Source organism: Euprymna scolopes, chromosome 36 (genome assembly GCF_053919585.1).
Source record: "Euprymna scolopes isolate OS-2025 chromosome 36, ASM5391958v1, whole genome shotgun sequence".
NCBI classification, from domain to species: domain Eukaryota; kingdom Metazoa; phylum Mollusca; class Cephalopoda; order Sepiida; family Sepiolidae; genus Euprymna; species Euprymna scolopes.
In genome coordinates, this window is record NC_136517.1 from 162,925 (window position 1) to 177,500 (window position 14,576).

A 14,576-nucleotide genomic window follows, 5' to 3' on the forward strand; every position below is an offset into this window, starting at 1 on the left:
GGCTGGTGCATCTGCTACTAGTCTCTCACTTTTGGACAGGGTTCAAAAGAGTCGCCAATTTAATAGGTCCCAAACTGTCAGTCAGGCTTCAATCTCTGGCCCATCAACAAAATCTTGCATCCCTCTGCTTGTTTTACAACTATTTTAATAGGTGTTTGATGAACTACAAGCGCTTGTACCTTCGCAACGGCAATACCCCCAACAAACCCGGCAAGCAGCAAAATCCCACCCCTGCACAGTAGAGATGCCAGAAAGCCTTCTATTTTAATAGTTTCTTCCCTAGGACTGCTAGACTTTGGAATTTAGTTTTGGGTTCCTGCTTCCCTTACTGTACTAACATGCAATAGTTCAAGTAAACAGACATCTTGCTGCTCAACTCCCTACATAGTATCTCTGCAAATTATGTCTCAGATAGTAACCCGCTACATCAAAGTTGCATTTTGCCTTGTTTGGGATGAAAATGTAATTTAAAAAAAAAAGGAAGACTACTGTTTTCATCTTGGATGTTATGCTCACATTTCAGCTGATGTAACTTCGAAGTAAAAGGTTCCATTTCATATTCTATTCAGAATTCAAAAGATGCATCTGAAGAAGGTTGATGATTACTTTGGCTGAAATATGAAAATAATAATCCAGATCAGAACTGTTGTCTGAATAATCCAAATAGTGTAATCTATTAATCCTCATCTCAAAATTTCAAATCGTGAAAGTGAAACATTTCAAATCTTTTTACAAAGCAATCCATGAAAAAAAAAAAAATGCTCCACACCCTAAATTTTTTTTGTTTTTTTGCAAAAGGAAAATTATCACTTAATAAAGGTATGCTGAGAGTTTGCCATTTTTACAGACTCCAACACTACTATCTGATTTTCAAGTAAGATCAAAATATAGTATGTTTTTGTTCTTGTTTTTTTTTTTTTTTTAATGGAAATCACTCCAGACAAGGCTGGTTGCTTGGTTGTTTTTGTTTTACGGCATATCAACCCTTTTCAGGTTATTTAATGCCGAATCCAGTTATTTTGAAGAGATTTTTTTAATAGAATATTTTTTTCAGGTCGGTTTCTATTTAACCCAGAGTTGGGACCCTAACAGGTACTACCACCCCGGGTCAGAGTGGACCTGGGAGCAATGGCAATTAAAGGGTGGCTCCATACTCCCCAAAGCCTGCAAGCTGGGGCCTCACCATCAGATATAGTTTAAGGTCATATCCAGGACCCCAGACAAGGCACAAAGCCATCTGATAAAGAAGCTAGAAACAAAACATACTATTTCAAGGTCAAAAACGAGCCAACAATAACTGCTTGATGGATAAATTCTTACCCTTTTGTCAGAAACATCACTCATGAAATGTAAGATCGAAAGGACAAAATAAGGGAAGCAGAAGTTGCCAGGCTGCCAAGAGCAAACCAATATGTCAAAAGGAGAAATCTTTCTAGATTAAAGCACCCACCCCCCAATCCAAAATGCCCCTTTTTAATATTTGGAATTCTTGTGCATTAAAAACTGACCCTGTGTTAAACTTTATTTTCATGAGAAGTAAATGAAAATTATGATTCCTAAAATGTTAAAAGGTCTAATTTAGCAATAAATTTGACCTCCCTCTGCAGCCTAGGTTTGTTATCTAACTACATTTATAAGTTTTTTTTTTTTTCTGCTGCAAAATCTTTTTTCTTTATCTTAAAACAGCTGTTGCCCTTAGAACTGCCGTTTTAAAGAAGTGCACATTGTCCACTTTGTCATCCAAATACTGATAATTGAAATTCAATAAATATTAATTAAAAATAATCAGTCTAAATTACCAACACATAACATTTGTTTTTGTTGTCCTTTCCCTTCAGTCTGCATAACTTTTCTTATCCATATACAGCAGGGTGTTTGGGAGATCGATGGCATGATTTTGAGATTGTTCTATATGTGGTAAATAATAAAAAACAGTTTGCATAAACATAACTATAGAAATGCTTGACTCCTGAGTTTGACGCCATTAAAACTAATACTGATCAACATTATTATAAACATTTAACACATACAACGTGTGTGATAATGCACTGTTATTTCTACATATGGAATAGATAAACACTATCCCTATAACAGAATCACAGGTAAAATAAACATGTTTGTGATCAAGACTCACAATTCCCTTCATTTTTTTTTTTTTTTTTAACTTTTATTTCAGATGATTTTCTTAAATGTTTAATCATTAAGAAATAATGTTTGACTAGGACGCACCTATACTTAGTATGATTTGAGATATTTATTGTCTCTAGATATGTTATCTGATAATCAACTGTTCGCTCCTCAATTTACAAAGAATTGAATCTTTTACTTCCTCTAAAAACATCCAACGTTCAGACCAGCCACTGGTTTAAACTATTGTGGATTAGTCAGGAATAATTGTTCAGTAAAAAAACAAAAACAAAAAGAACTATAGAATAAATTGACTACAGGATCAATATAGACAAATTTATACCCTTCATCAAAAATGCAGAAAAAAAACTCTACTTTGCTATTTGCACTTTTATTCATATAAAATGTCATCAGTAAAGTTTAAAAAAAAAAAAAGAAAACGTCTCAAACTGGAAAGTTAGGAAAAAGAAAAAATTAATCTTTATAGAAGGAAAAAAATAAAGAAAACGTCTTATGGAATTAGATTAAAGGATTTCTTTCCAAATTCATTTTCGGTGGGAAGGACTGTCAGACTTGCTATTTGCTTTCTTTCTTCCTTAAGCACTTGAAATGGTTTGGTCCAGCAGTTTTTTTTTTATACTCTTTAACTGTTGTGTGACTGGACGAATTAATATCTCCACATATACAAATTACACATTGATCTTATATTAGAGTTGAGGATTATAACAATAAAAGTAAAAATTTATCCGGCTTTAAGGATAGGATTAAAATAAAAACTAGGTCTTGTATACTGATTAACTCTTAAAACCATATTCATGCGGATTGAAGTAAAATGTTCAAAGGAATCAATATACATTATAACAAGCCCGTCTAACTCTTTTATGGCTTTGTGGCCCAGATGATAACTATTCATATTAAAATTGTAAATGAAATGGCTAAAGAGATCAATATACATTACTGTAGTAGGTCCATTCAGTCAAAAATAGTGGTGAAAAATATCACATTAAAATAAAAAAAATCACCTAAGCAAAGTTTTATATCAGAATAGTGACATTTAATTTTTGAGTGTGATTGAAAATGTAAATCTATAGAGATTGAACTCACTTTTGAGTTTATGCCCTAAACTTCCTTTCATACCTGTGTCATCTATTATATTATCATCCACAGTGATCAGATGAAACACTTAATCTCTATATGAGATGCATAGATATTCAAATATTCCATTAAATCTCCTTCATGTTTCAAATGTTGAGTTAGTAAAGAAGTTAAGAATATTAATTTTACTCTGCCCCAATTGACCAGTTCAATATGTTTTAGTTTATCTTTCTTGTGGTCTCTTGGACTTACTGGATTCCAGGACGAGAATACATCTCGTCCCATGAGTATTCAGCTTAATGCTGTTACTATAGGCAACATTACTTGAAGAAAATGCACCATTTCTTGTATAAGTCACTGTGGGTTAGCCATATGGAGATCTTATTTGGGCCACAAATGCTATGTGATTTTGAATATTTGGTCAGAGTTTACTTGTAGCGAAGAGTATCCTCATGCCAGATTGTCCTGATAAACCTCTGTACAGAGAGACCTTAAACACTCGAGGCTAGTGTTTAGTAGGCATTCAGGTTTGGTTCTTTTTATGCTCGTTAAATCTCACTACTTCATGTGGGCTTATGTTCTTTTCGTTAAAACAAATCACCTCTTGTGTCTTCTAGTTTCCATGCTGATAGCAGAGAGTGCATACATTCTGTTTCTTCGAGGTAAGAATGTTGGTGACATTACGTCTACAATCGATTAATAAGACAAAGAAAGCATAGTCTATTACTCTTTGTCATTTTCTTTTATATCTTTCTCATCTTCCAATCTTCTTCCCTTGTCATGTTATACTTTGTTTTATATTTTAGAAATTGAAGTGTTTTAGTTATGGGAGGTAAACTTTTATGAATCTAAATTTGAGTGTCATAGTATTAACATTTTTTTTTAAATTGAATTCTGTAGATTTCTATCATAAAATAATTTCTTTTTTGTTCATGCTGTTCGTAGTCTGTAACATGCCCATCCTTCCATTAAAATAAAAACACGCTAAGTATCTCTATTTATGTAAACTTGGGTATGTATATATCTTTATATCTCTGTCCATGAGTTACTTATAAATTAACTGATTATATAAATTTTTGAACACAGCTGCTAAATATAAAGATGGATGTATATTTAGTTTAGTTCTATAAAAGAAGAGCCCTTTGAAATTTCATATCTCAAAGTTTAAATTATTTTTTTTTAACAATGACATCAATTAATGTTTCCCAAATTTCAGTTTCTTTAGGGTAAGTTTTAGGGGGATAATATGTGTATGAACTTCTATTTGAAAATTCTAATATTTCAGATTTGCATTGAATTTGATTCATAATCATTAGACACTAATTAGTAAGATTCCCTCAATTTCAATTCTTTTAAGATCATTTAAACATTAAATTTTTAAACATTTTTTAAAATCAAAATCATGTAATAAATTTTGTTTACTAAATAGTTGGAATAATTGTTCTAGCTATAAGGTTTAATATGATTATATATTGTTTTTAATCTTTATAAGAGAGCATAAATGTTCTGCAAAACTGTTCTGTCCAAAGAATTTTATTTTTCGGCTGAGATAAATATGAATGATGACACTTGTCATACCATATTCACTTTATATTTGTTTTATATATTATATAATATATATTGGACAACTTTTAGAAATTGACTTTCAAACGAATTTATATCTAGCTGGACTTTTATTTATCCCTCTTTCTATGAAAACTACCATTATCACTTTCTCTGTTTTCCCTGCCAACTGATATTGCTATTTTAACTGTTCTGCATTTACTAACCCAAACATTCCCATTCATATTTTCAATGTGACCAAACAAACAGTGTCTCCTGTTTTGTACACATCTTTTTATACTGTCCAAATTTAATCTTCTATTAAGGTCCTCAGATCTAAGCCTGTCTTTAAAACTGACTACACATCTATTGTATCATTCTAATTACATTACAATGATTAATTAAAAATTGGAGGAGTGTGGACTGGTTTGTAAGTCAATATGGTCAGATTATCAAGCATAAAAAAAGAAAGTAATTTTAACCACATTTAAAATGTATTAATTTCTGTCCGTTGGCATCATCAAAACGAAGTAAAAAGATTTGTTTTGAAGCATTCAGTTTCCTATCATTACAAGTGTACACTCTCCATTATGCTTCATCAGTGTTTGTACTAATATTTTTCTTCCACTCTGATTATAAAGATACATGTATATCTGTTCTATCACGTAAAAGTTAACTAGTGAAAGGATAATTGAAAACGGACTTTGGGTTTACTTTCATCAGCTTCATAACACTTGCTTCTCTTATTTTGTACTTTAGTCCTCACATTCCATGAGTGATGTTTCTGTCAAAGAGGGAAGAATTGCTGTTTTCTAGATTGGAATCTATCCATCTAATACTTATTGTTAACTATTTTTTGACCTTGAATTTTTTTTATTTATTTTTTTTTTTTACAGTGATCACCACTTATCAAGGCCCGGAAGCCACTCAGGGATAAGGGTTATTGCAAGGCTTTTTAATTGTAATTTCACTAATTCAGACGTTATTTTATATGAATATTAGTGCAGACATTAATGAAGAATAACTTACTTCCCTGTGAGTTTTGACAGTGTACGCGCCTTGATTGGTGAAGTTAAAAAAAATAAAGAGATATGAAAAAAAATGCCTTAAACTAAAGTGTTCTCCAGTTCTCTCCAAACTTTTCAACAAATGCTTAACGAATCTTGCATTCCTGACTGCTAGAAAACTGCTTCTGTGGTACCATTTTTCAAAAATTCTGGCGAAAGAACTGACCCATTAAATTATCACCCCATTAGCCTTCTTCTGCTTTTCACCAAAATATTTGAGTCCTTAATTAATCTAGTCCATCACCTTACAGCAGCTAAACTTCTGACTGACAAACAATATGGATTTAGGCAAGCCCGTTCCCCAACAGATATCCTAACTGTAATCTCTGAATATATATACCGTTCACTAGACAAAACAGGGGAGGGTAGAGTGGTAGCCCTCGATGTATCTAAGGCTTTTGACAGGGTATGGCACGACGGTCCTCTAAGGGAAATTAGATCATATGGTATCACTGGAAGAATACATAATGTAATTAAATCCTTCTTAAGAGAAAAATCCAAGTTGTCCTCGACGGTCGTACATCTAAACAATATGACATAAATGCGGGAGTACCTCGGGTCTATCCTGGGACCTTTATTATTCCTGATATTCATAAATGACCTCCCTTATAAAATTGTTTCGGAGATGGGTATATTTGCTGATGACACCACTCTCTATAAAAGGCACGAGGGGAAAACAAATGAACACATATATATCTAAGGAAATGGCAGAAACATTATGACCTCAAATCTGTAGTGGAATGGGGACAAAAATGGATGGTCACATTCCATGCTGCCAAGACTAAGCTTGTTTCCTTCAATAATTATAAGAAACCTTCTCTACCACCAATAGCAATGGCCAAGAACATATTACTCGAAAGTACTTCCTTTCAAACTCCTCAGCCTAATGTTTACAGGGAACATGAACTGGAATAGATACATTGAGAGCATTGCCAAGGCTGTTGCGAAGAAGGTGGGCTCTCTCTACCGTGCTAGAAAACTATTTATGCCTGAAAGTATCTTGTACCTCTATAAGGCCACCATTTGCTCATGTATGGAGTATTGTTGTCACATTTGGGCTGGTGCATCTGCTACTTGTCTCTCACTCCTGGACAGGGTTCAAGAGTCGCCAACCTAATAGGTCCTGGACTGTCATCTAGGCTTCAGCCTCTGTCCCATCAACGAAATGTAGCATCCCTCTGCCTGTTCTACAAGTACTTTAATGGTGAATGCTCTGACGAACTACAAGCACTTGTACCTCCTCAACGTGAGTACCTCTGACAAACCCAACAAGCAATTAAGTCCCACCCCTTTACAGTAGAGATCCCTAGATGTATAAAAGTCTTCTACTCCAATAGTTTCTTCCCCAGAACTGCTAGACTTTGGAACTCCCTTCCAGGATTTCTGCTTTCCCAACTGTACTGACATGCAGAAGTTCAATGTGAACAGACATTTTGCTACTCATCTCCCTTCATAATACCCCTGTAACTTATGTCCCTGATAGTAGCCCCTTGCTTCAAAGTAGCACTGTACCTTGTTTGGGGTGAAAATTGAATAAGAAAAAAAATGTAAGGAAAAAAAAAATATCGATTTGTATAGAAAGAAGGGGGGGGGAAGCAAGTGTGGAGAATTTATTTTTTAATTCATTTCAGACATGGCGTTGGGTTCTAACTTATCTGCTTTCTCCCTTATCCTAAACCAGAGGTTTTCAAACTTTTTTGCCATCACCCTCTTCACCGCTGAGCCAAAATGCCAGCACCCCTTCCCTTTTTCCAACAAATGCCAGAACAACGGTAATATTGAATGTCATAAGAATTGGTTGATTCTTTGGTCGTACATCTAAACAATATGATATAAATGCGGGAGTGCCCCTGGGATCTATCCTTGGACCTCTACTGTTCTTGATATTCATAAATGACCTCCCCGACAAAATTGCCTCTGAGATGGGTATATATGCTGATGACACCACACTCTATAGCAGGCACGACAGGAAAACAATGAACATATATCTAAAGTAATGGCAGAAACACTAGAGGATGACCTCCAATCAGTAGTGGAATGGGGACAAAAATGGATGGTCACGTTCAATGCCGCCAAGACTAAACTGGTTTCATTCAATAATTACAAGAAACCTTCTCTACCACCTATAGCAATGGCCAACGACTCTTTATCTGAGAGTACGTCTTTCAAGCTCCTTGGCCTAACGTTCACAGGAAACATGAGTTGGAACAATTACATCGAGGGCATTGCCAGGAAGGTAGGCTCTCTCTACCGTGCTAGAAAACTACTAACACCCGAAAGTATCCTGTACCTCTATAAGGCAACCATTCGCCCATGTATGGAGTATTGCTGTCATATTTGGGCTGGTGCATCGACTACAAGTCTCTCGCTCCTTGACAAGGTTCAAAAGAGAGTCGCAAATCTGATAGGCCCTAAACTGGCATCTAAGCTTCAGCCTCTGTCCCATCGACGAAACGTTGCATCCCTCTGCCTGTTCTACAAGTATTTTAATGGTGAATGCTCTGATCAACTGCAAGCACTTGTGCCCCCACGATGTGAACACCCTCGACAGACCCGTCAAGCTGCAAAATCCCACCCCCACACTGTAGAGATCCCTAGATGTAAAAGATCTTTCTACTCCAGTAGTTTCTTCCCAGGAACTGCTAGACTTTGGAATTCCATTCCAGGTCACTGCTTCCCCAACCGTACTGACATGCATAAGTTCAAGTGCAACGTGAACCAACATCTTGCTGCCCAAATCCCTACATAGTACCCCAGTAGTTGTTTCCCCTGATAGTAGCCCCCTACACCAAAGTGGCAATGTGCCTTGTTTGGGGTGAAAATGTAATAAAAAAAAAATAAAAATAATAAAAATTTGAGGAGTATAAAAAAACAATTTTAGCGAACAAAAATTTATTTTTCAATCACAAACACTTTGAACTGAATATGAAATGAATTGTAAAACTGAATGAGTAATCATTAACAACTACCCTGCTTAATGAGATGGGTGTGCTTGGTGCATTGCAATCAAATTGTCAACATCAGGATGATTTATCAGGAGCAGTCTCAGATCACCAGATAATCAGTTGATGAGGATTCATGTAGCTTCTCATTCAAATTCTTTTCCACTAAGTGCTGTCGATGGATCACACAGTGAACTGTGACGACTTCCGGAACAGCTTTTTTTCAAATAACTTAGAAATCCATGGTGGTGACTAACCATGGATGGGGCGGTATCTGTAACACATGAGATTATGTTTGTAAGCGGAATGCTTTTTTTCTGGAAATAGTCCCCCACAACTTGATACACTGATTCTTTGGTATATGTTTCCAGGAAATGTGCAAGCAATAATTCTTGAGACAGTGATCCATCCTTGATAAAACGTACATATGCAAGAAGTACCGATTCATTTCCTGGAAGAGTGGATTTATCTAATTGCAAACTGAACTTTGTTGTCATCAGGGTTTCTTCGACGTTTTCAGCCATTTTGTCCACTCTTTGTTGAACTGAGTTGTCACTGAAAGAAATCGATTTTATGACTTATTCACAAAATTTGTGCAAGACTGTTTTAATAACCTCTTTAACTGCAGGCAGAATCAGTTCTTCTCCAATAGTGTGGGGCTTGCTGAATTTTTTGATGAGGAGATAAACATTCATTGTTTTTCACTGCAAAAATTAATCTCAAAGAGATTGAAAAACACTAGTGTTTTACCTCATTTATCAAGATGAATCTTCTGTAAATGTTTGAGGAAGCTAGACGGCTTCATTACTTCAGTAGGAAAGTTTTTCTCACAAACCAAGCATATGGGTTGTTGTGGATTGGTTGGTGATTGTCTAAATCCATACTTCAAGTACTCCAGAGTGTTGCCTACACTTCTTTTTTGATGTTCCGAAGGTTGCCATGGTTATCCATAGAGCAAAAATGCAAATTGTTTTTAGAGGCAGAAAATGAGTAATGATTAGAAACTCCGATTGAGTTCAGGCAAAAAATGTATGAAACATGCGTATATAGTTTTAAAAAAACAGTTGTCTGGAAAGGTATGAAAGGCTCGATAAGTTATGGCTGGGATATCTTAATATAGATTGGAGAGCTTAAAACCACCATATGTAGGTCATCGTTGACCAGAAATGCGAAACAAATTGAGTGTTCCCAAAAGATGGTTTACATGATTGGCAAAATATTCTTCATCAAAAGCTGTTGTTCATCTGATAATTCAATTATTGATAAAGGTAGGATTACAAAATGGAAATTAAGAAACAGTAACTCAAAACAGGCTTATAAAGTGGATGTATAAAGATGCATATGTTTAGTCGCAGTGACTGGAGTACACTTGATTAAATCGCCCCATTTTTCCAGCCTTTCTACCAACACCATCACATTTTACTGTAATTGCTCCAATGCCCTCATCCACCTGTTTACTCACCAGGACAACCGATGAAAGTTTATATTCCCTCCCGGGGAGGGGGGGGGGTACTACCCTCTGTGAAAACCACTAACCTAAATTCTTGAAATGGTTTTTGGAGCCAGCAAGTAGATAAGCACAATTTTCTACATATGTCACAGTTAGACTGATGACTGTGTTGAACTCTGTCTTTGTGAATCAAACGTTTGTAAGTGCTGTAATGCATACAGATATTATAAAAAGATTTTACGCTTTTGTGAATCAGTTTCTGCTACTTCTGTCTAAAGCCATTTTTTCCCATTGGTCCATAGATAGTCCAGATTGTTTCAGATAAGATTTTATTGTGTCCTTATTTCTCTTCTTTGGTTTTGATGCACTTCTCTTTCCTTTCCTCATTTCACCATAGAATAATTGCTTTGACGGACAACTATTATCCATACGCATAATGTGACCAACCCATCAGAGACAACTTTTCATTACCCTCGCCAATGCTTGGTAGCCCTGCTTTTCTTTATACCTCTATATCTGAGACATGAGATTGCCATCTGATATGAAGTAGCTGTCTCAGGCACCATTGATGGAAGCCCTCAAGAAGTTTTAGTTGGTGTTTGTAGAGTGTTCATGTTTCACTTGCAAACAGAAGAGTTGTCAAAATGTATACTTTATACACAATGATTTTTGTATGTAACTTGATACAGTGCTGGGACTACAGATGTTTAAGTACTGAAAAAGACCAAGAAGCCCTTTCAATGTGGAAGATTTCCCTGTCAAGGCTGCATCCTTCAGGGAGGGAATACTGCCTAGATATACACAAAGGTGCACTGCATGTAATTTATTGCCTTCAACAAAGATAGTCAGTCCCATATAAGGCAATCCATTGGTTCTGTATCATACATGACTGTCTATTTTAGGTTGATATTTAAAGCAAACGAGTTACATGCAGATACAAAATGGTTCATAAAGCATTTCAATTCATCTTCTGAATATGCAACACTATCATAATCATCTACATTATAGCACCTTCCCTCACCAATGAAGAAGAGACTTTTGTTTGAGAAAGTAGTCTAGGGACATTATATACATTGTCAGATGTCCCATATTTTATGTAAATATCATCAGAGCTTTCATAGAAGGCTACAAGAAATACTATAGCAAAGTAGATATTGAATAATATGCAGAAATGTCACCCTGTTTGACTCTATTGTTGATAGGTATGTATTTCTTCAGAGTGCTGTTGAAACTAACTCTAGTTTTTATTCCATCATGAAGAGAACAAATCAAACCCACAAATCTCTCAGGGCAGCTCAACTTCAGTAAGATCTTCTAAAGGTTGATCTGTTTACAGTACCAAAAGTTTTTGCTAAATCAATAAAACATTGGTACAACAGAAGATTTTTTTCTTTGTACTTTTCCTGCAATTACTGAGTACTAAAATTATACCCACAGTGCTACAGCTTGCATGAAAACAATATTGTGATTGTAGTAGTATTCCATTGACAATTGCGTGTACTAATCTATTTAGAATAATCCTTGAAAGCACCTTTCCAACAATAGACAGCAAAGATATGGCCCCAAAATTGCCACAGTTTGACTTCAAACCCTTCTTATACAACATATGTATTGCCTCTCTCCTGTTTTGAGGTACTTCACTTCCCCATACACTTTGGATGACTTACTCCAGGAAATTGATCATTTTCTCACTGCTATTCTTTAAAATCTCTGCTGTTATGCCATCCATTCCTAGTGCTTTGTTGTTTATTTGACTCAAAGAAGCCTTTATCTCACCTTCAGAAGGCACTTCATCTAGAGCCATGATTAGTTCATGTTGCTTAATGAGATCTAATACAGATTCATCAATGACTGAGTGACGATTAAGGAGTTCGCTATAATGTTCATACCGTCACTTCCTAATATCTTCTGGTTGTCTCGAGGTAGTGCCGTCTTTTGATTTGAGAGAAGCAAAAGTTGATTACTGCAGCACATAGAGCTCTTTGATTATTTGGTCTAGAGTTTTTACTGTTTGTCACTAGTTGTGCTTCTTCTACCTTAAGCCATCACTTTTTGAAAATCCTTATATGTTTTTGTAGCTTCCATTTTTGCTGGATTGAATAGATTTGATGACAAGGTTTTTCGCGTTTTATTTCAAGTACATCGATTTCCTCAATTTTCAGCAAACCAATCTTGACACTTTATTTTCTGAAACCCTAAAATGTCTTCAGCATCAGAAAGTACATTCATCTTAAAATCCTTTCATAAGTTTGGTTCATCCAGTTTAATAGAGGTAAACGCATTCTGAAAAATGTTCTTTGTTTCAGGAAGATGAAGAAATTTTGAGACCAAAATTTTTTGAATGTGCTGCGGTAGTATGTTGTGCTTTAGGATGAATTTTGAGTTCCATTTTAGGTCTTACCAAGCGATGATCCAACCAACATTCAGTGCCTCTCATGGTGCAGAACTTGTAAATCATGCCAGCAAACAATAACATAATCTATCATATACCAGTGTTTAGAGCATGCATGTTGTTATGCACATTTGTTTTTGTTTTTCTGACAAAACCACATTTTCAATCACGCGATTGCAAAAGCTAAAGGCCATTGCTGTTTGCATTTCCTAATCCATGTGTACCTAAACATTTTCAAGTTTGCAGATTCCTCCCCACTTTCATATTCAAATTGCCAAGTAGAATGATCTTATGGATATTGAGAAATAGTTGTCTTATTTCATCATGAAAAGAGATTGTTTTAGGAGAGTCCATGGTTGGGGCATAAATTGACACGAATGAGAATTTTTTTGTCACAGTGGGAGATGTAAAGAGATAATACATTCTGATTTACCAAATGTAAGTTCCTGCAAGTTTTTTGCAAGTGGGAGGATTTGATGACAAAACCTGTACATGTTCTCTCACTTTATTAGCAGGTTTCTCTTTTCCAAAACAATGCCAGAGCTTGTTTCTGTGAGTTGACCATCATCAGCAAGACGTGTCTCAGAGACCAGCACTGTCAATGCCATAAAGAGAATACCCCTTGATTAACAGAGCAGTTCTGCGGTGTGACCTTTGAGACAAGTCATTGTCAAATAGTGTTTGTACATTTTGACACAGAGGTGGAAAAACAATTTGTATGCTTGTCATTTCTTGATGATGCCAATTTATTGTCCTTAGTTTTGTTACCATTAAATGAACAGTATGCTAGCCGCATCTATTTGCCAGATTTTGAGGCAAAGTATTTGTTTGAAATACCTTTTCTAATCCCTACATGAAGCAAGCAGTGCTCTCCTAGAAAAGACGGCCTTAATGCCACTAAATTATGCCTTTCACCTCGATTAAACAAGTAAAGCGATGTTAAGAACTGTGCACAGTTCAAGCTACATACTTTCAGTTTGTTAAACCTGTATGAATTGCCAAAACGTATATCGCTAGTGGATTTAGGACTTTAAAGTTGAGTGATGCTTGTAAGAATGCATCACAAGAAAACACAAAAAAAAGGTCAAGAAGGTACCTATGCATGAGTTTATTTATAGTGAGCTGAGTTTGCACTGCGCACAATCCACTTTTCAAGTATGGTATAATTTTCCAGTGGCATATAAAATAAGAGATTGGTCTTTACCACACACTCGGATTTTTTTGTTTTCCTTTTAGATAGATTACCACTATAGTGACTGTAGAGTCCTCATCTACCACAGTAAAGTTCCTATATATTTACCTATACATTTTCTATGTAGTTCTATATCAGACTTTAGTTTGTCATAGACAAGTTACCTGCTCTTAAGCTGCGGAGCCTTATCAGTGCTTTATAAAAAAACATGGATGCTAGTCAGCCGTTGACCTCATAGGAGTTCATCTACCCTTGGAAAGGTATTGTATTTTTTTTTCCTTCTGAGAGACTAGCAACCCTCCTTGCCAGACATAGCTGGTGGGGTCACCAGTTTAATCATCAGTGACTCAACTATGTGGCAGGTAGTACTGGGTTACGTGATATCAGTAGCATAAGGCTTGACTCCTGTATGTATGTGTATATATACTAGCAAACCTCCTGGCATTGCCCAGTTGTAAAATTTGTATATACGATATTTTAATTTATGCAGATTTGTATTTATTATTATGTGGCCAATCTCTGTTAGTTATCATATTGTACCCAATTTATACTAGTGGCTGCCTGGCATTGCTCGGCCCTAAAATACACTTAAATATGATATTTTAATTTATGCAGATTTCATATTAATTATTATAGAGCCAATACTCTATTGATTATCATATTGTATCCAATATATAGTAGTGATTTCAAGTTTAAAAAAAAAAACAAAAAACTATATGTCTCGGGTGCCATCAGGTAAAATTGAAACCAAAACATAACTCCTCAGCAT

General features: G+C 35.4%; 1 protein-coding gene across 5 annotated transcripts in view; it reads left to right on the forward strand.

The window, feature by feature from the left end:
- Positions 1-14,576, forward strand: part of LOC145260269 (uncharacterized) — a 196,819-nt gene that overhangs the window by 115,575 nt on the left and 66,668 nt on the right. The window contains exon 1 of one of the 5 annotated variants that reach the window (XM_080118095.1): positions 3,830-3,884. The exons of the other annotated variants lie outside the window; for them this stretch is intronic. Within the exon in view, the coding sequence (XP_079974221.1) occupies positions 3,845-3,884 (40 nt within the window). The 5' untranslated portion in view covers positions 3,830-3,844. Of the gene's footprint in view, positions 1-3,829; positions 3,885-14,576 lie in introns of those variants that run through there. 5 annotated transcript variants of the gene reach the window in all.